Below are 21,173 nucleotides of genomic sequence, written 5' to 3'. Positions count from 1 at the left end.
TAATGTTGTGGCTAGCCTTTGCACTGTTGACCGTAAAAACGGGTCTTGCTACCGAAAACCAAAAACTTGAGAATGCTTCAAAAGTCTTAGAAATGCTTTTTGACTGTGGATGGAGTGTTGAATCTCTAAGAAACAATATTAAAAGTAAGTGTTATATCTAACATCTATATCATTAGACTCATAATATAAATATAATTAAATTATAAATACAGTTAAAAATATATCATTTTTTATCGAAGAAATATGCACACAGATGTCGATTTTCTGTACTTCACACTACGCCGTTACGTTACGAAATTGCATAATTTAAATATTCAAACGACTATCTTTGAGGTGAAAAATACTTCGGTTATCCAGTCAGCCATGTATTTCAACCTAAAATCATATCAATTAAAAAAGAATATGCGGTATTGCTATCAGCGCCATTCAGGTTTTGTAGTTTGGTTTAAACATCTTAACTAGAATTTAAATGAAATTTCATTGTTTAATGGTACAAATGATGAATACAGCTGTTTTAATTATGCTATGAAGAACAAACTCGAACGTGTAAGTAAGTTACAAGTCACGGACACATACACGAGATGGGGACGGTCTACTTGTCCTCCGGGAGCCACGACTGTTTACGACGGGTTTACTGCTGGGTCGCATTACTCGCACAGTGGTGGATCAGCTAATCAAATTTGTTTGTCTAAGAAGCTAAAATATCACTACCACTCTAAAAAAACCAAAGTTGCCGAATACGAGACACATAACAGTATCTGGGACAAATTGAAGGAACATGATATACCATGTACTGCTTGTCTTATTCCTCGTACGAGCATCATCATGATTCCTAGAAGATATGATTGCCCAGACAACTTTAAGTTAGAATACGGGGGTTACCTGATGGCTGGTCATCATACTCATCAAGCAGGAACAGAATATTTATGTTTCGATGGTAATCCAACTTTTGTTTGTTTTGGGTTTTACGTCACATCGACACAGTATAGGTCATATCGCGACGTTCCAGCTTTACTGGTGGAGGAAGACCTCAGATGCCCTTCCGTGCATTATTTCAAGCACGAACGGGCACCTGAGTAGAACCACCGACGTTCCGTAAGCTAGCTGGATAGCTTCCTCACATGAAAGAATCCAAAGTCCCTGTTGGGATTCGAAATCACAGCGGTGAGGGGCAAGTGGTTTGAAGTCAACGACCTTAACCACTCGGCCACGGACGCCCCGGTAATCCAACTGCTGCAGAAAATTCAAGCCCTGTGAATCAACAATGAAAGGGGAATTCATTAACAATCGTATTTTCCAAGACTTTCTACTGCAGTATTTGCCAAAAACATATAAAAGCCACAAACCTATAAAAGCAGCCTTCATGTCCTTCGTGTTTTTGTTTAAATCGTTTTTATATAATTTCTACATTTTACCTTAAACTTACTCGGAAATGTCTATGAACTTCTTTTACATTTTTATGTAGGGTGATGCTCTTTTTGTCAGGCGCAAATTGTGCAGTCGCGAGAAAAGCGTTGATTTTTCATAGCAATGAACCTCGTCGTTTAAAGGTCTGTAAAAAATTAATAATTTTTCTTTTGTGCTTTCTTAAAATGGTGAATATTTTCATAGAGAGGAGAAAATTTTAATTTTGTTCTATATTCAGGAAAAAACACTGGTGAGTCTAATAACGGAGGTTTTATCTATATACTAAGAAACAACGATTTTTCCTTACAATCTCAGTCACAATTTTTCGGACATTTTATCAATATTCGGATTGGAATCTTGTACACAAAAGAAGGACTACACAGACCAAATATGGCATTTCAGTCTTACTTTTGCTAAATATTATAAATAAAAACAATGCTGGGGATTTCTGGTTTAGTTTATTTCATTATATCGCGGAAATGAAGACTTAAAATGAAAAACAATTTTGATTTAAACCACGATTAAAACATATTCTATTTTTGCAATTTGCAAGCATGTATCATTTTAGATAATAATATATATGTATCGGAAAACAAGGATATTTCACTAATACAAATTCATTTGTAGAATAGAGTATTGTCTTTTTTATTTCAGTTATATAATCTTTTGATATATGGTATAAGGTGTGAATGATTAAAGTAGATTCAAAAGATATTCAATTGGTAATGCTGCATTTAAGATACGCAAGTTCTACCATATCTAGATTTAGTGCAAAAAATGACGTGAACGCATTTTCCTATACAAGTCTATGTCAGCATAGATGCCTTTTGGCGACCACAACAACCCCACCGCCCTTGCGAACAGTGCTAACTTTGATATTGTTATAACTCAGTAAAAACAATCCACGTGATTGTGTATCAAACTTTTTGTCACATTTCCTTTTGATATGTTTTTCGCATTTGAATTAATAAACATCTGACATCCCAAAGGGCACATGTACAGCGTGAGGATATTTTCTTTCAACCAACTTATAGTATCATGTTAACAAATGTTTATTGTGATTGTATTGAAAGGGTTTATATCAATTATCAACAATATGCACAAAACAAAGAGAATTTTCCACAAACAGGAAGAAAACAAAATAACTCCCTTACATAGATTTAAGCAGATGTGTTGCGTATTTCTTTACAAATGTTTGAAAACTTTTTTTTTTAGGGAATTTTAGATAAAGTTATTGTCTCAAACACTCACCCGGAACACATCGACGATTGTTCGTAGTCATCCGAAGATTGCCGGAATCATCAGAAAACAATGCTAAATGATTAACGACGCTAACATTGTCTTTGGGACTTATATTCTTATTGATACTATATATTGAACTTTAAATAATGTTCATAGCGCATTCATTTTGTAAAAAACAACAGTTTTAAAAAATTAAATGTACTCAATCAGACTTAAGTGATTTTTTAAAGGTCCCAGCATACATTCCTGTCAAAGTTCTAAATATTTTGTGTTTGAAGCGTAAATATATCTACATATATTGAACGAAATTAAGACGCCAACAGAATCACCGAGTAGTTGTATATCAAGCCATGTGACTAAAACAAAGCCTGAAAGTTACAATACCAGATATTGTGGATATTGTTTGAAGCCATTCATTTGACATGTTCTTAAAACAAAAACATTTTCAGAGTTCACTATGGCAACTATTGTGAAGTATTAATGCTCTTACATGACCCACGTGGGTCAAGTTAGGAAACCACCATTTTATTGTTTATAAGAAGAAAAGTTTAGTTCTATGACTGCCTAGTGTTTTTATTTTGAGGACATTTACAGAACATTGAATGCAAAAATCAAACTAAGAGGTAAAAATTGTGCCTGTGTTAGCCTATAAGATCTGACACGGAATCTTTAAATCGTCCTAAAAACAAGCTTTTACACAAAAAGTAAAGCATTTACGCATCTGTCTTATTGCAAAAGAATCGCAAGTGGAAGTGTCAATAATGTTGTGGCTAACTTTTGCACTGTTGACGATAAAGACGGTACAAGTTACCGAAACTCAAAATCTTGAGAATGCTGCAAAGATCTTGGAAATGCTTATTGACTGTGGAGGGAGTGTTGCATCTCTAAGAAACGATCTTAAAAGTAAGTGTTGTATATAACATTTATATTATAAATATAAAAATAAATTATATAGACAGTTAAACATATCATTTTCAACTGAAGAAATATACAGATATTATCCACTCAAACGGGGCATTTATATTTATTTAAATATACGGTATTGTTATGAACGTTATTCTTCTTTCGTATTTTTGTTTGTAAATATTTAAAATTCCACTTTATAATGATACAAATGATGAATAGAACTGTTTGAATTAAAGCTGTCAAGGACACACTCGAAGGTCTACGTAGACGGCAAGCCACTGACACCTACACGAGATGGGGGCGGTCTTCTTGTCCTCATGGAGCCACGACTGTTTACGACGGATTTACTGCTGGGTCGTATTACACGCAAACAGGAGCAGCAACTAATCATATGTGTTTGTCTAAGAAACCAAAATATCACTATCACTCTAAAAAGCCGAGGTATACGACATTTATATATGGTGCCGAATACGAAACTCATGATAGTATTTGGGACAAATTGGTGAACCATGACATCCCATGTGTTGTTTGTCATGTTCCTCGTTCGAGCATTATCATGATTCCTGGACGAGACGATTGCCCAGACAACTTCAAATTAGAATACAGGGGTTACTTGATGGCTGGTAGGTATAAACATCAAGCAGGAACAGAATATTTATGCTTCGACGGTAATTCAATCGCAGCCGAATATTCAAGCCAAGCTAATCGAGATGGAGCTTTGTTTTACTTTGTTGAAGCGGTATGTGGTTCATTGAAATGTCGGCCTTATGAATCGGGGACACAGATCACGTGCGCTGTATGCTCGTACTCTCCTTAAAAACGCTTTAAAGAGTCACCACTAAGGTTTTGTACTGGACTCGAACGGAAAATTTTAGTGATTTATATTTCTGTATTGCAGCTTTTCTGACACTTTTATCATACTCAGAACACAAAAGCAAACATACACTAATTGGATATTGCATAAAGGTTTTAACACGCTAATAAAGATTAACCAATGCATGCAAACAAAAATAACAGATATTAATTTATTTCTTGACAACTGAACAATGTCGTTGTAATATATCGTATTCAACCAAACAAATACCGTTATAGTGAAAATTCACATACAAAGTTTGTTTGTCTTGCCCAACACTTGTGTTCTTATTTTGGCGGTCGGTCTATCTGACCGGTTTTCTTGGATAACTTACCACTAATCACCAATTTCTCTGCATGTGGCCGGACACTAATTCCTAACGATTTCCCTATCTCTCAGGCTGTGGTTTTTGCCATGACCAGCCTCTTTACCAAATTTTAGTACTGAAGACACATGTTTTCTTCCTTTGCACTTTAACCTTCCATCAACTGACTCAAAATATGTTAGAGACGTATATGACAAACTCCTATACTAAATCTCTGTGCAGTAGACCTAAACCTTCTCCAGTTGTTCGATGGACAAGGTCTTTGTGGACATGGTCATTTGGACCTTTGACAAAGTGATCTCAAAACAAGTATGGGTCATCGACTTGTTTGACAAGGTGTACTCAATTGACGGACATGATAGAAAATGAATACAAGGGACCGATCCTGTTAATATTTTTGTTGGAAAGGCAGTGTCCTTTTGTATTGTTACGAAACAAAATGACATTGTGTTTGTTTTTATTCTGTTTACTGTTTCCTAGCCCTAATATTTCCTTTGCAATGGCCAAGACTGGCACACCGACGCTGTCCAATATACCCCCAATTGAGACATAATTACTTACGTATGCAGTGTTAACGCTCGTCTGTTCAAAAAGACTCAATAGTCGAAAAAAACATTACAGTTATATAAAGTTATACATATTTTTACATTTCCCATGACATTACTAATAATAGTGATATAGCTTTTAATTTAAAGTATGATTTAAAATAGCGAATCATTGGTGTGGGGGAGAATATCCGCTAAATGTATATGCATCTTGATGACATGCTTTTATCTGAATATTACTCATCCATGTACATTGTATGTTGATTTGATTCTAATATATACATATTAGATTTGTATTGGTTTACATTCAGAAATGCAAAATTTAAAATATATGTAAGCTAGTGTAAGGGAAAGTATTGAAGATTGTTAATGCACAAATTGTATAATTGTTTGTGCAAAATGACAAGTTATTGTGTAAAAGTTAATATTTAATATATGCTTTATAATATCGTCAAATTATTAATCGTTTATGTCTTTATATATACACATGCAAAGTGAAAACTTACTGTACATTGCATTATTATATTAATGTAATATATTCTGTGTGATGATTAAAATCCATTGCATACGAATGTTGTTTACAGAAATTTTAGAAAAACGTTGATGTCCTAATCAGACAATAAAGATATGTACATATATAACATATATATGTTGGAAAATGGCTAATGGTTTCTATTTTAACTGATTAAAAACTGAATTAAACTATATTGTATTCATTGCGTTTCATGTCAAAACCGAATGATACATCTCATGTTAACTTGCTTGGTCATCATTTTTAATTGAAAGACAGTAACTCTAACCTGGTTTCATGAATAACAACGGATCTCAAAAGAAAACCCATCTAAATGGAAATACAGGTGGGGGAAATCCCGAAATCCGTAATGTATATATAGGTAAACTGGAAATATCTTTCAAAAAGATACACGGCCGAAGTATAACTGTTTAATATGCAAAAGTATGTTATTTTTAAGTTTTCAATACAAAAAGAAATGCAAGTAATGCTTTCATAACAATGACATGATAATTATTTCTTATAGGTATAAAGAAAATGACCCTTTTGAAAACATTGAATTTAAATTATAGCATATTGATGTTGATGATTTTTCAAAGAAAAACAACTTCAATTAAAGATGTACTTTTTACTTATAATCATTAACAAATTAACCTAAATGAATTATCCTCATTCCTGTACATTTTATTTTAGAACTATTCTTTACATTTAATAAAATAGTGACAAAACTTTCCTTTACATTTTATCAATCCTAAAAATTATTTTAAAATGGCAAGAATTATCCTTTACATATTTTAGAATGGTTAGAACTGTCCTTTACATTTTAATGTAGAATAAGCAACGTACTTCACCGATTTCATTAGTAATTTTTAAAATGACAAATGAAAATTCCTCTTATATTCAGTCCTTTCCTGTTAATTCTACAGGAAGTCAAACCAATAACAGACGCACTTTGTTTGAAAAAGAAATAAACTAATATTAATTTTGTGCCGCTACCTGTAATTAAAGGCAAAAAAAAATGTTTTATACCTTTAGTTATGAACAGATTATATGATGTACTTCACATAATTGCAAAACAATAACAAACTAGAAATATGTCCATAGGACACGGGTGCCCCCACACTGCATTGTTTTGTCAATCTTATGACTCTTGGTCTAATATTTTGGACAACAAGTATTATAGTCAACTTTTATCAAGTCCATTCCATGATAGAGTCTCGATTGTATTTCACTTTAATTTATATGATTTGTGCAAGTTTTATTTTTCATTTACTTAAAGGCATACGTATTCTATTTCTGTTGGAATATATTTGAATTCATTGGTTATACTTTATAACGTTTGAATGATTTATAAGTATCTAAAGAAATCCAATAGGTCTACGCTACCCCGATTCGGTGCAAAAAATGATTTAAACGCATTTTCCTATACAAGTCTCTTCGACATAGATGTTTATTTGCCCAGTCCATACCATGTGATGGTTTTTCCAACTTTTTGTCACATTTTTCTTTGATATACTTTCTCTAAATACTTTTGATAACCATATAAATAAACATTTGACATCCCCTAGGAAAACATAGAGCGTGATGCTATCTATATATGTTTTCGTATGGTATAATGATAACATACAATTTATTTTATAACTTTATTGTGATTGTATTGTACGCTGATATTGTACTAATTTTGTAACTATATCTGCACAAAATCATTTCGTAATTTGAATGGCGTTTATCGTATAATCATAGCATAATATCTTTCATTTGGTAAAAACCTGATGGTCTGACACAAAATCTATAAATTGTCCTAAAAACACAAAAGATTTTACATAAAGTAAATCGTTTGCGTTTTGTCTTATTCTTGCAAGTTGAAATGTAGATAATGTTGTGAATAGCTTTTAAATTCTTGACAATAAAAACGGCACTAGTTATCGAAAACCAAAACCTTGAGAATTCTTCAAACATTCTAGAAAATGCTTTTTAACTTTTGAGGGAATGTTGCAATATCTAAATTATAAACTGCATATGCTTTAACGCAAGTATGTGGAGATTTTTTCATCCAAACGGGCCATTTATATTTATTAAATTTATTGTTACAAACGTCATTCTTCTTTTGTATTCTTGTTTGCAGATATTTCAATTTTCCACTGTTTAATGATACAAGTGATTTATTATATAACTTTTTGAATTTAAGCTATTAAGGACAAACTAGAACGTTTTAGTAAACAACAAGCCACTGTCACATACACGAGATGGGGACGGTCTTCTTGTCCTCCTGGAGTTACGACTGTTTACGACAGATATACTGCTGGGTCGCATTAGACGCACTCTTGTGCAGCAGCTAATCATATGTGTTTGTCTAAGAAGCCAAAATATCACTACCACTATAAAGGCACTAATATATGGTGCCGAATACAAAACTTTTGACAGCATTTTGGGACAAATTAGCAAGACATGGAATTCCATGTGTTGTTTGTCATATTCCACGTGCAAGCATCATCATGATTCCTAGAAGAGATGATTGCCCAGACAACTTCAAGATAGAATACAGGGGTTAATTGATAGCTAGATATCATAGCCATTAGGTATAAGAACCGAATACATATATGCCTCGACGGTAATCAAACTGCTGCAAAATATTCAAGCCCATTGAATAACAGTTGGGCCTTGTTTTACTTTGTTAAAACGGTATATGGTTCATTGAAATGGCGGCCTTATGAATCGGGAAAACAGATCACTTGTGCTGTGTGCTCGAACTCTCCCTAAAAGGCTTAAAAGAGCCACCACGGAGGACTTTTGACTGGACCGGAAATATTTTATCGAGATATATGTATCATTTGATGTAACTATGGGCCAATAACTTCTCACTGTTATAGATTTTTGATCATTTGGGGTGTTTTTCCTGAATACATATTTTAATTTAATAATATCTTTTTTGCTCTTTGAATACAATTTTAGAACATTATTAACACAGAACAACATTTTTTAACAAAGGGCAAAAGGGTTGAACAACAAGTTCTAGCAACATTAGTAACTGTCCTTCCCTTAAGCATTATAAGATATAGAAACCAAAACATCTTTAAACACTATACACATGAGCAATTACAAATATTAAGGCGGTTACAAAAAACAAAGTAGCAATAGAATTCGACATCAAATTTAAAAGAAAAAAAATTGCTTATCAATTTTTTAAATATAAAAAATAACAGTAATTTTCCTGCACTTGCAGTATGTGATGGCTTGTATGGCTGTCAAAATATGTCATTTATAAGGGGAATTAGAAGTCAGAATTAAAATTGGAACAGTGATTGTTATTTTTACATGTACTTATTTCTTATTATTTAAATCTATGTGTTTTTTTATATATTTTTGAACCTCATGAAATAAAAAAGAGTTTTCCTCGACTGATAAATTTTCTTTTCCATAAAGGAGAGTACTTGTACTTAATGGATGAAAAGGGCGAGTGGAAGTGAAAAGTTGGAGTCTTTGAACACCATAAAGTTTACAATTAAAAAAGAAATGTTCAGCATCTTCCTCGATATGACAAAACTCACAAACAGGGGAGTTTGCTAAGTGATTTCTATACAGATCATCATTTAAATTACTACATCTTTTTCTTCAACGTGCATGGTAAACAGATATTAATCTTTCTCCAATTAAATAAAAAGGAAAGCGTTTAAACGCTTTTAACTCAAATTGGGCAAAGAATTGCTGAGAAATACGTTTTTCAATTCAAAACTACAGCAATATCTTATGCATACCTCGCCGTTTTAACTAAAGCCAGAGCCCCTCCCCCTTCGCTAGTTTATCTATGTAAGAAAATAATATTTTAAAGGCTTTCTTTGGGGTGAACATCGGTGGAGTTCCGCTAGCAGAATATACAAAATAAATATGTTCTGCACTAGGTAGTAAAAAGAACACGATATGTCGTAAAAATAAGTGAAATTCTAAAAGACTTTGTTTATTTTCCTTTGCGCCGACTTGCAACAATAACTATTGTACATGTTTAATGTAAAAAAATCTATACAGTCATATTTCGTGTACGTCAAGTAATGATCCTTTGCTTTAAAAGAATTTGTTGGTAATCGCTTAAATATTTGTTACCTAAAACATAAAATCAAGTCATCAGAATCTAGTATATCTCTTGCTTTCTATTTAAAGGAAACAAAGTTCGCCTCCCTTGATATAAATAAAAGCCATTATGGACAATCATGTTTGGTAATACGACTATGAAAGACGATGATTTATTCTTTATAATCGTGTCTTTCTATTTGAATGCTTCTCGAACGGCAAATGTGTGATGGCAACTTTTCTCACCTTTCCAACACATTAGTAAATAGAGACTCATTGAATTTAGCATTAAGGTTTAACATACGCTAATAAACATTTACCATGTAATCAAGTATTTATCTTTTTCTTGATATGATTGAGCAATTGCGTTTTGTTATATCGTTTTCAACCTCACAGACACCGTCGGATATTACACAGTGCTAAATCTGCAAATAAGCCCAAATTCGTCCAATACTAAGGGAAAGCAAAGTAAGAGGGTATTTGCTGGTCCTTCGCAATACATCACCCTGTTAAGGTTACATCAATTTCAATGCCTGAATCTGAAATATATGAATTCTTCCAGATGCTACAGTAGGAGGGTTATGTTCAGTATTTAATCCTATTTCGTCTACGTTATATACCCTTTCTGGACGATCATCAAAGCTGTACGTATGCTGCAGTTCTTTGAAATAATAATCAATGCACTGCTTGGTTGTTAAATTTGCACTAAAGGTCTAGGTACATTGAGCAAGGATATCAAGTTCCGGACACCCAGTCTTAAAATGTGGATATCATCAAATAATGTCAAAGAGCATCAGCATATTTTGAGCTATTCATGTATTTACATCTTCCTTCTTGAATTTAAAAGAAAACACTTTTTTGGCACGGCCCCCTATCTAAAAGATACATCAGGGGTTGCTTGAAAGGGGATGTGCCTCCTTCTGTTTTGGGGGTTTGAAGGGGGTGGTAGTCCCCTCAGCGCCAAGAACATTTTGGACATGTGAGAGGCTTAAAATGACTTCAGATCGATTATAATGTAACGTGTAGCGAAATTAAATTAAATTAATCCACACGAAAAACATCAGGGGTGCGTTTCACGAACGTGCTTTCTTAACCGTAACTCGAGTTTGAAAGTGTCTTTTTGCATAAGCAGAATTTATGTTTTTTTCTTTGCGTTTCACTAAAATTTCCTAGCTACGCACAGTAGTTTTAAACGTAAAGTTACGCTCATTTGATTCTGGCTTAAATTGCACGTTCTGTTAAGTGAAACATAACTTACGTAAATTTACATATTGCGTTTGTCCAAATATACGTAAAAGGATACGCTAAGCCTATGGAATATTGATTAAACACTCGCTAAGTGCACAGCTTGAAATGAGCAACATTCTTATTAAATTTTGTTAATACTACCTCAAGCCCTTTTAGAGGTACACGTGACAAAACATTTAGGAATGGTTTTTACTAAATTAAGGACAATTACTCTAGGAATTATCAATATATATATATACACAAACCAACCCCCAGGTGAACAACTGCACATGCTGACGAAGACGCTCGGTCGAATACTTTTTGTACTACGCGCCACACAAATTGAAAATTTATATTTAGTCAAGGGAAATAACTAAATTAATCCACAAGTAAAACACAAAGTGCGCAGCTTTATATGATCAACATTCCTGTATATGTTGTTGATACTATCTCAAGCACCGTGAATGCTACACGTGACATAACATTTTGGAACAATTTAAGGACAAGTGCACATGCCTACCGACATTTCGGTAAAGTTTCATGACTCTGGGTCAAATACTTTTTGGGTTACGTGACACAAGTTCAAAATTGCAAATGTTATTTAGCCAAAAGCAAAAACTCTAAAAAAGTGTTTGAAATAAATCCTTACGCAAAGCGTGTTGATCAACAACACATGCTGGCATTCATTTCTGTTCTAGGTAAAGTACTTATTGATCTACGTGCACCACAAGTTGAAAAATGCAAATTTTTACTATATCAAGGACTATTTCTCTAGAAATACTGGATAAATGCAAAAACAAACCTCAGGTGCAAAACTACACATGCTGACTAACATTTCTTCAAAATTTCGTGATACGCGCAACACAAATTGAAATGTTCATTTTTTACTTTGTCAGGGGATATAACTCTGACAAAATTGAATAATCCACATGCAGAACCCCATAACTTCATATGCTTATAAACATTTCTATAAAATGTGTTGACTCTAGATAGCTTAACTACTTAAAGAGCTACATGTGATAAACGCTCAAATTGCAGCACACTGAATACTGAATCAGACAAAATGAACGGTAGTATAACATTCGACCGATGCGCAGGAGAGTGCATGTGATACAACTTATGAACGCAGGCACACACATACGAATTCACGCAAAGACGGACAAGGGCAAATCCAAATCTAATAATGCCCCTTTACAGTGGAGAGGGCATAAAAATATACCCTAAAAAGTAATGTACAAACATGTGAACCTTCTTGAAAAGCGAATAATTTATTTCCTTATTACATAAAATGGTAAATAAATATCACAAATGTTTCTTAAAACGTTTAATAATTTTAATCTATGTGTTTTTTGTTTCTGAAAATTTACACAAAAATGTAATAATAGAATAATAACGTTTTGTATAAAATCAACTTAACAAATTTTTAAACATTCTTTATCCTCCACATTTTTGCTTAAACATATTTGATTTTGCAAATTTGCAGGCATGTATCATTTTAGGTAGTAATATTTATGGATTTGAGAACAAGCATATTTCACTTAATAAATTCATTTTCATAAGAAAGTCATGTTTTTTAAATTTCAATTTCACTTTATATTATCAGTTCATGTTTTACTCAATATTCAACTTAAAGGCATGTAGAGTTGAAAATAAAATTATGCAGGTGCGTATACTTCATCACCTCAGATGATCATTTATATTAGAACGAAATTCATTTGATATATGGTATAAGATGTGAGTGATGTATATAGATTCTTTAGAAATCCAAAAGCTAATGTTGCATATCAAATGCATAAGGTACACCGTATCTAGATTCAGTGCAAAAAATGACGTGAACGCATTTTCCTTTACAAGTCTATGTCAGCATAGATGTCTTCTGGCGCCCACAACGGCCCTTCCGCCCCGACAAACAGTGTTAACTTTGATATTGTTATAACTCTTTAAAAAACAAACAACGTGATGGTTCGTCAAACTTTGTGGATATCGTTTTCCCAGTCCATTTGAGAACCATTCATAAAAAATCTGACATCCCCAAGAACACATTAGGGTGATGTTATGCAAATATATTGTCTTTTAACCAACTCATAGTAATGTGGTTACTAACAATGTATTTCATAAGTTTATGGTGATTGTATTGTAAAGGCTTATATCTAATTGTAAACAAAATGCACAAAACAAAGAGATTTTCACAAACAGGAAGAGGGAAAATCTCCAGTCAACATAAAGGTTTAGATATTTTAAAGCAGTTGTGTTGTATATTTCTGTACAAATGTTAACAAACTAATTTTAATGAATTCACGATAAAAATATTGTCTCAAACACTCAATCGGAACACCTCGACGATTATTGATAGCCATCGGAAGATTGACAGAATGAAGCGAAAATAAATGCTAAATAGGTAAAGACACTGGCATTGCCTTCAGAACTTATATTCCTATTGATACTATATCTTGAAATTAAGATAACGTTCATAGCGCATTAATTTTGTAAAAGCTTTAAGATATGACCCGAAATCTTTAAATTATCCTTAAAAACAAATGTTTAAACGAAAGCATTCACGCTTTTGTCTCATACGTACAAAGTGGTCGCAAGTGGAAGTGTAGATAATGTTGTGGCTAGCAGCTTTTGCACTGTTGACGGTTAAAACGGTACTTGCTTCCGAAAATCAAAAACTCGGGAATGCTTCAAAGGTCCTGGAAATGCTTATTGATTGTGGAGGCAGTGTTGCATCTCTAAGAAACGATGTTCAAAGTAAGTGTTATATCTAACATTTATTTCATTAAATTCATATTATAAAAATAAATGAATTGTAAATACAGTTAGAAATATATCGTTTTAAATTGAAGAAATCTACACACAGGTATAGATTTTACTTAATTTTGTATTATGTACTTTGTATTTGTACTACGTCGTTACAATATTGCATAGTTTAGATATTCAAACGACTATCTTTGAGGGCAAAATAAATTCTCTTACATTATTTTAATTTTTACTCAGTCAGCCATGTATTTCATGCAAACATTTATTTTAATTAAAAAAATATGAGCGCCATTCTTTGTTTTGTAGTTTTGTTCAAATATCCAATTAAATTCCATTGATGATGTATACAACTGTTTTAATTTAAGCTATGAAGGACCAGCTCGAACGTTTAAGTAAACGACAAGCATCGGACACATACACGAGATGAGGACGGTCTTCTTGTCCTCCTGGAGTTACAACTGTTTACGACGGATTTACTGCTGGTTCGTATCACTGGCATAAAGGAGGAGCAGCTAATCATGTGTGTTTGTCTAAGAAACCAATATATCACTACCACTCTAAAAAACCGAGGTGGACGACATTAATATATGGTGCCGAATACGAAACTCATGATAGTATTTGGGACAATTTGAGAGATCATGAAATCCCATGCGCTGTTTGTCATATTCCTCGTACGAGCATCATCATGATTTCTGGAAGAGATGATTGCCCAGATAACTTCAAATTAGAATACGCAGGCTACTTGATGGCTGGAAAGAACACCCATCAAGCAGGAACAGAATATTTATGCTTCGACGGTAATCCAACAGCAGCCGAATATTCAAGCCAAGTGGATCACAATGGGTCCTAGTTTTTCTTTGTTGAAGCGGTATGTGGTTCATTGAAATGTCGGCCTTATGAATCCGGGAAACAGATCACGTGCGCTGTGTGCTCGTACTATCCTTAAAAACACATTAACGAGTCACCACGGAGAATTTTTGACTGCCGAAAAAAAGTTATCGAGATTTATGTATCATTAGATATAGCTGTGGACCAATAACTTTTATGCACAATTCTAAATAATCGGTGAAACCGTTTTACTGAATATATATTTTAATGGGGACAAATTACCAAAAAAATGGGGAGCGTTTTAACGCTTTTAATTCAGATCCGGCAAGGCATTGCTCATAAATACGATTTTTAAATCAACTCCGACAATATTACCTCATTATCCTATGCACATCCCTTTATTTTAATATATGTTATAAAATAATATTAAAGGTTTTCCTTGGTGAGGTGAACTTCAGCGGAGTTCCCTTAAAAGAATATACAAAATAAGCATGTTCTACACTAAGAAAAATTTATATGGAACTCGATATGTCATACAAAAAAGTGAAAATCTAACAGATTTAATTTAATTTTTTGCGTCACATTTGTATATTAGAAACGTGAAAACTTCCTAACATAACTTGAGTGTATTTGAAGTAATGATCCCTTTGCTTTATGATAGGACTTTGTTGGTCTCAAAATATTCGTTGCCGAAAACATCAATTTATGTCTACAGAATCTAAGAACTCTCTTTCTTGCTGTTTAAAGGAAACAAAGAAGCAAGATGTAAGAACATTAAAGACATTATGAATTATTATTTCTGGTATTATATGCGTGAAAGAAGATGGATTATTTCTTATTATCTTGTGTTTCTATTTGAATGTTTCTTTGTATTTCTCGATGGCAATTTTTATCACCTCTCCATTATACTTCGAACACAATTATAGTAGAAATATATTGATTGGATATAGCATTTATGTTTAACAGGCGATAATAAAATTAACCATGTAAACAGGTATTTATTTATTACTTGATATAATTGAACAATATCATTGTATTATATCGTTTTCAACCGCAAAGATACCGTCGGATCGGATACAGTGTCATCAGATTCATGTATAACCTGAAATAAACCCGATTTCGTTCTATCCTAAGGAAAAAAAGTAAGAGGATATTTGCTGTTTTTTCGCAATACCCAACTCTATTAAAGTTATATTAATTCCAGTACCTGAATCTGAAATATGAGAGATTATAGCAGGAGGGTTATGTCCAGTATTAAAAACTATAAACCTATAACTAAATAAGAACAGAATAATAAAATGAAATAGATGAAATAGTAGCAATATATATTATTTTGACATCAAATAAGGTAAATTTTAAAATATTGCATGTTTGATTTGATCATGTTCATGGACTTCAGTAGCTAGCTAGCAAGTGCAATTTGGCTTCTGATAAGCAAAATTAGTGTTTAAAGGTCCTGTATGATATAATTGAGGTTGATAAAGGATCTTCAAAACTTGAAACTTGAATAGACGGTTTGAACTAATACAAACTCCATTTGTTCAATTTATTTACATTTACACATGAAACAAATTACTTGACTTGCGTTTTTTTCAACATTAAGCACAAGTTCCGCAAAACAATGAAAATAAATTTGGTGATAGTCCTCCTTAACAAAAACACAGAACTAGGCAGTGTCAATAAAAGTAGCCCTTATAAACAGTACAAAGCATATCTTTCCGATAAAAATGAAAAAGAAATAACATAATATCATAACGTTATTTAATGTTTTGTGGACATTTACATATATACTGCATATTTTAGTGAAAATTAGAATTTAGAGATTAAAGAGTATTGAAGTATGCAAATCAATGTTCAAGTTACTTATCTTATAGAATCTCTATTTCACCAGAAATAAATATTATTCATAAAATTTTTGTTTATTATTTGAATACATATATTAAAGACCCAATATATGTTTACAAAACAAATCACTTTAACATAGCTCTACAATTTAAAATATTACATTTCTATAGATGTATAGACCATTTTACGACACGATTTTTCCATAGTAACGAATGTTGCATTTCGCGCATGCGCATTCTGCGTAACGCAAAACGCAATAACGATGACTATTATATATTTATCATACTTAAAGGCTTTGATAAACGTGATCCAATTTATGGTTGGCCGAAAACATTAATTTTGGATGACTTTTAGCGGTAAGTAGTCTACTTAAGATGTGAATTGATATGTATAACAGATATAGGACTAATAATTCAATGATCTAAAAGGCGCACACAAAAGTTCTCAGGTTAAAGTTTTATCAGACTACTTTTTCATCAGTAATTTAAACTGAAATAGCAGGGTGTTAAAGATAGCATTTTATTACCCCTGTATTAAATAATATAACACAATTCGTATTGTACACTTCCTTTGGGTGGATTGGCAGGGCCGTAAGTGTCAAATAGATGACACTCAACCAGTTGTTCCAGCTAGTTTGTAATATCATTCAACAGGGACGTGTAAGTACCATTGCATAGTTAATCACGTAAAGTTTTGGAAATCGTAACGTACGTAATTGTTTTCATATGCCAATCTCATCAATCTTTATTGGTTTTGTTCAGTGACAAATAGTGTGACGAGCATTTACATTTGTTATAAGAAACCGAATAAAATGCGAGATATTTCACTACCTTCCACTAATCTTAACTTCTCAAGATTTCGAATATCTGTGTGACTTAAATATTTTCTATTTGGCAATACAGTCAAATCGGATTAAGGATAAAATCAGGTTATCTGATAAAAGTGCATAATCACAAGTTCTGGTTTATTTCGGAGTGATACATGTAATTAACCTCAATTTCATGTTATAAAATTCCTTAACTTTTTATATGAACTATTTCAACAACATTTAACTTAACCTGTTTATAAGCCAATATTTTTTTGATGTTTCCACATTTTTACAACAGTTATCTCAATGTAAGGTCCGAGATCGTAAGGGGATTTCTTAAACAATCGTATTTTCCATGACGTGTAGTGGCAGTCATGGCCACAAAGCTATAAAGGCATCCCTTGTGGTGTTTTTTTTTCGTTAAAAGTTCTTTTATGTATTTTTTTTTTACTTTTTACCTTAAAGTTACTCGGAATTGTCTATGGACTTCTACATTTCTATGTAATGCGATGCTCTTTTTGTCTACGCAGGTTGTGAACAAGCGAGAAATTACTTCTTAACGTCGACTTTTTATAGCAACGGACACCGTCGTAAAAAGGTCTATACATACATTTTCAAATAATTAAACATTTATTTAATAATTTAATCTATTGTGCTTAGTTTAAATGGTGAATCTTTTCAAAGGAAGGTTAAAACGTTTATTTTTGTCAATATTCAGAACCAAACCGATGGATCTATTGAACAGAGGATTCTTCTATATACTACGAAATAGCGATTTGCCTTACAAACTCAGTCACAACTTTTCGACAATTTTCAACAATATTCGGATAAGAACCTTGTACACAAATATATATATATACACAGAACTTATATGACATTTCAGTCTTACTTGTGCTACAAAATTTAAACATAAAAACAGAGAGAATGTAAATGCTGGGGAATATTGGATTGATTTATTTCATTATATTGAGGAAATGCAGACTTAAAATATCAAACAATTTTGATATAAAAATTTATGAGCTTATTGTTTTTCACATATCAAAAAGAGCAGTGTCACATATGTTGTAAGTACTAGTTATTTAGATTTGATTATAATTATCCATCAAGGGGTATTCTAAATTTAATTGCAGTTACCAGGCTTATTTTTCAACAATAATCCTATCGAAATACTTTATGTCAAATAAATGCATTCAACACTAAGGATCGAGGCAGAACGACCCCTTCTTCGTTTTTATACCGACGGTGTTAAAAACTTTAAACCAACATTAATAAATTAAAAATTGTACCTTGTTGTAGCCCTAACTAAACATGCTAAAGAAGCAGTGAACTTCAAGTGGTGTCCGAGAAATGCCTTTTCTTCCTGAGTGAATTACGGGTCTGGTTCAGAGCGTAAAGCTTCTGGATTGATCACCCAATTAAGCCTGTGACACAATGTTGCCTCTAATCACGGGCTATAGTTCTAAAAGGGGACTTATTCTGCTTGAATCCACGAGAGGCTTCAGTCCTTAAAGTGAATAATTTCTCTATATGACTTTAGATATCTGCAAAAACGTTATTTACAGAATACATGATGGAATACGGATGCCCCCACACACCACTGTTTTGTCAGTCTGTTGGCGTATAGAAGGACAGTATAGCAGAAAAACGAATTCTACATGACTACCCCTACCCCTAATTGGTAGGAGCATAAAACATGACATTCGATTTTTCGAACGTTGACATGTTGTTGATTTTTCCCAATATAACGAATTTCAGATCTCAATCTTATATCCTTTACTATACTTAATAGAAAAACACAAACAAATAAAGCTACAGATGCACAACTACACTTGCTTACCAACAATCATGTAAAGTGTTATGACGCTCGGTCTAATTGTTATTGTGCTGCGCGCGACACAAAACGAAAATTGCAACTTATATTCGGTCAAGGGAAATTATTAAATTAACCCACACACAAAAGACCAGGTGCACAGCTTCATATGTTCATCATTCATGCAAATGTTGTTGAAACTATCTCAAGCATTGTCAGAGGCACACGTGACATAACATTTTGGAACGGTTTAAGGACAATTACTCTATGCATTATCAGTACATAAACAAGCAAACCCACAGGTGGACACATGCTGACCAACATTTCTGTAAAGTTTTATGACTCTGGGCTAAATATTATTTAGGTTAAGCGCGAAACAAGTTCAAAATTGCAAAATAAAACGCAAAAACTGTAACAGAACTAGATTATTCCTCACGCAAAGCGTGTTGAACAACAACACATGCTGACCAACATTTCTGTAGATAGGTCAAATACTTTTTGGGCTACGTGCGACGCAAGTTGAAAAAAGTAAACCTACGTCGATGGCAAATACTGAATAATTGCACAAACAAACGCAAGGGCAAAACGTCACATGTTGACCAACATGTCTTTGAAGTGTCATGAATCTAGTTCAAGGCGCTTTTGAAAAAAAAAACAGTTTTTACTATGTCAGGAGCAATAACTCTAACAAAACTAAAATGGAAAATTTACACGCAAAACCTCAAAACTTCTTATGCTCATGAATATTTATGTATAATTTGTTGACTCTAGATAGCTTTAGATAGCTTAATGACTTAAGGCCGTATGAGCATTAAAATATACCCCCCCCTCCCCCATAAAAAATAATAATTAATAAAATACAAAAATAAATAAAAATAATCTACAAACATCTAAATCTTCTTAAATAGTGAAAAATAATGAATGATTTATTTCTTCAGCACATGAAATGGCACATGACTATCGCAAATCGTTTCTCAAAACACTTCATATTTTTGATATTTGCGTTTATTTTTTCTGAAAAAGGAAATAAAAAATGTAATAATAGAATTATAACGTTTTGTATAAAATCAACTTAACATTTTTTTAACATTCCTTATCCTCCACATCTTTGCTAAAAGATCCCGTCACACAATTTTTTCATGGTTTTATTTCATAAATATGATGCTCAAACAAAGATTTTCAATGTTGTAAGTTCCAATAAGCATTATTTATTAAGATTTTTCGTGTAAATAAAGGGAGTACGGAAGCTTCAAAGGGTCACCTCTTACGCGATCTCTTGTGAGAAGATTTACGCAAGTGGAAAAATTTAAGGCGCAAAGGCATGATATTGTCAGTGTTTTCGCAAAAAATGATTCGAATAAACGAGAAAATTCTAGCTAATTGGCCAAATGTTTTGTTGCATAAAACAGAAACATTGCACATGACGAGTAATATTTTGACGAGAAATTAATAAAAGGTCTTTTTCGAAAAACATGTAGACGCAATACGTGATACATTTCACTTTCTCGAAAAAAATTATGACGCAATACCTAATACATTACACCTTGTCGCAAAAACTTTTGATGCATTTCCCTAAAACATTTCATTTGATGAAAATATTTTTTGCGCAATTCCTAAAGTGTAGTCTGGTTTTCGTTTTATTCTTGTCGAGAAATGCTATATATTAATATACACAACAGCGGTAATCTTGCACGACCGTAGGGAGTGCTTTATTATCCACGTGAGAACAAGTGCATATTTTATCATAGACGATAAATAACCCTTTTATTAAATAATTATTTCAAAATAGTTAATGAGTTAAAAATTAAACCTTCATTGTTGAAATATTTTTAAAGATGGCTTTTAATAATGTAAATGTCTGGTTTGATTCAATATCCAGCCAACATGACATAAAAGTTATTAAGATGATGGCGTGAACGTCAACGCGCACATTTGATAACAACGTTCATGTGTTAGCTGTGTGTAATGTCTCTGGACACGAAGTACATCTAACACAACGGATATAACTTGATTACACACCGTATATTATTAGTTATTGTTA

The 21,173-nt window shown here is 32.7% G+C and overlaps 2 protein-coding genes across 2 annotated transcripts; both read left to right on the top strand.

Annotated features, from left to right (window-relative positions):
* Window positions 1-525: 525 nt before the first annotated feature.
* On the top strand, window positions 526-2,069 carry LOC132747056 (short-chain collagen C4-like). The gene is made up of 2 exons (XM_060736364.1): window positions 526-937; window positions 2,062-2,069. The coding sequence occupies exons 1-2, from the start codon at window positions 526-528 to the stop codon at window positions 2,067-2,069; spliced, it is 420 nt and encodes a 139-aa protein (XP_060592347.1).
* A 1,284-nt stretch (window positions 2,070-3,353) lies between these two features.
* LOC132747055 (uncharacterized) lies at window positions 3,354-5,660 on the top strand. The gene is made up of 2 exons (XM_060736363.1): window positions 3,354-3,552; window positions 3,792-5,660. Exons 1-2 carry the CDS (start codon window positions 3,411-3,413, stop codon window positions 4,370-4,372), a joined length of 723 nt encoding a protein of 240 aa, XP_060592346.1. The 5' UTR covers window positions 3,354-3,410; the 3' UTR covers window positions 4,373-5,660.
* The last annotated feature ends 15,513 nt before the right edge of the window (window positions 5,661-21,173 follow it).

This window comes from Ruditapes philippinarum, unplaced genomic scaffold (genome assembly GCF_026571515.1).
Source record: "Ruditapes philippinarum isolate M1 unplaced genomic scaffold, ASM2657151v2 ctg13051_1_1_1_1, whole genome shotgun sequence".
Classification (NCBI taxonomy): domain Eukaryota; kingdom Metazoa; phylum Mollusca; class Bivalvia; order Venerida; family Veneridae; genus Ruditapes; species Ruditapes philippinarum.
This window is presented reverse-complemented; position numbering and strand designations above follow the sequence as displayed.

Excerpts from the sequence above, each read along its gene's own strand:
- LOC132747056 (XM_060736364.1), top strand. The coding sequence starts at position 526 with ATGAAGAACAAACTCGAACGTGTAAGTAAGTTACAAGTCACGGACACA.
- LOC132747055 (XM_060736363.1), top strand. The coding sequence starts at position 3,411 with ATGTTGTGGCTAACTTTTGCACTGTTGACGATAAAGACGGTACAAGTT. Across the intron at positions 3,553-3,791 it reads TCTAAGAAACGATCTTAAAA|CTGTCAAGGACACACTCGAA; the intron begins GTAAGTGTTGTA and ends TTTGAATTAAAG.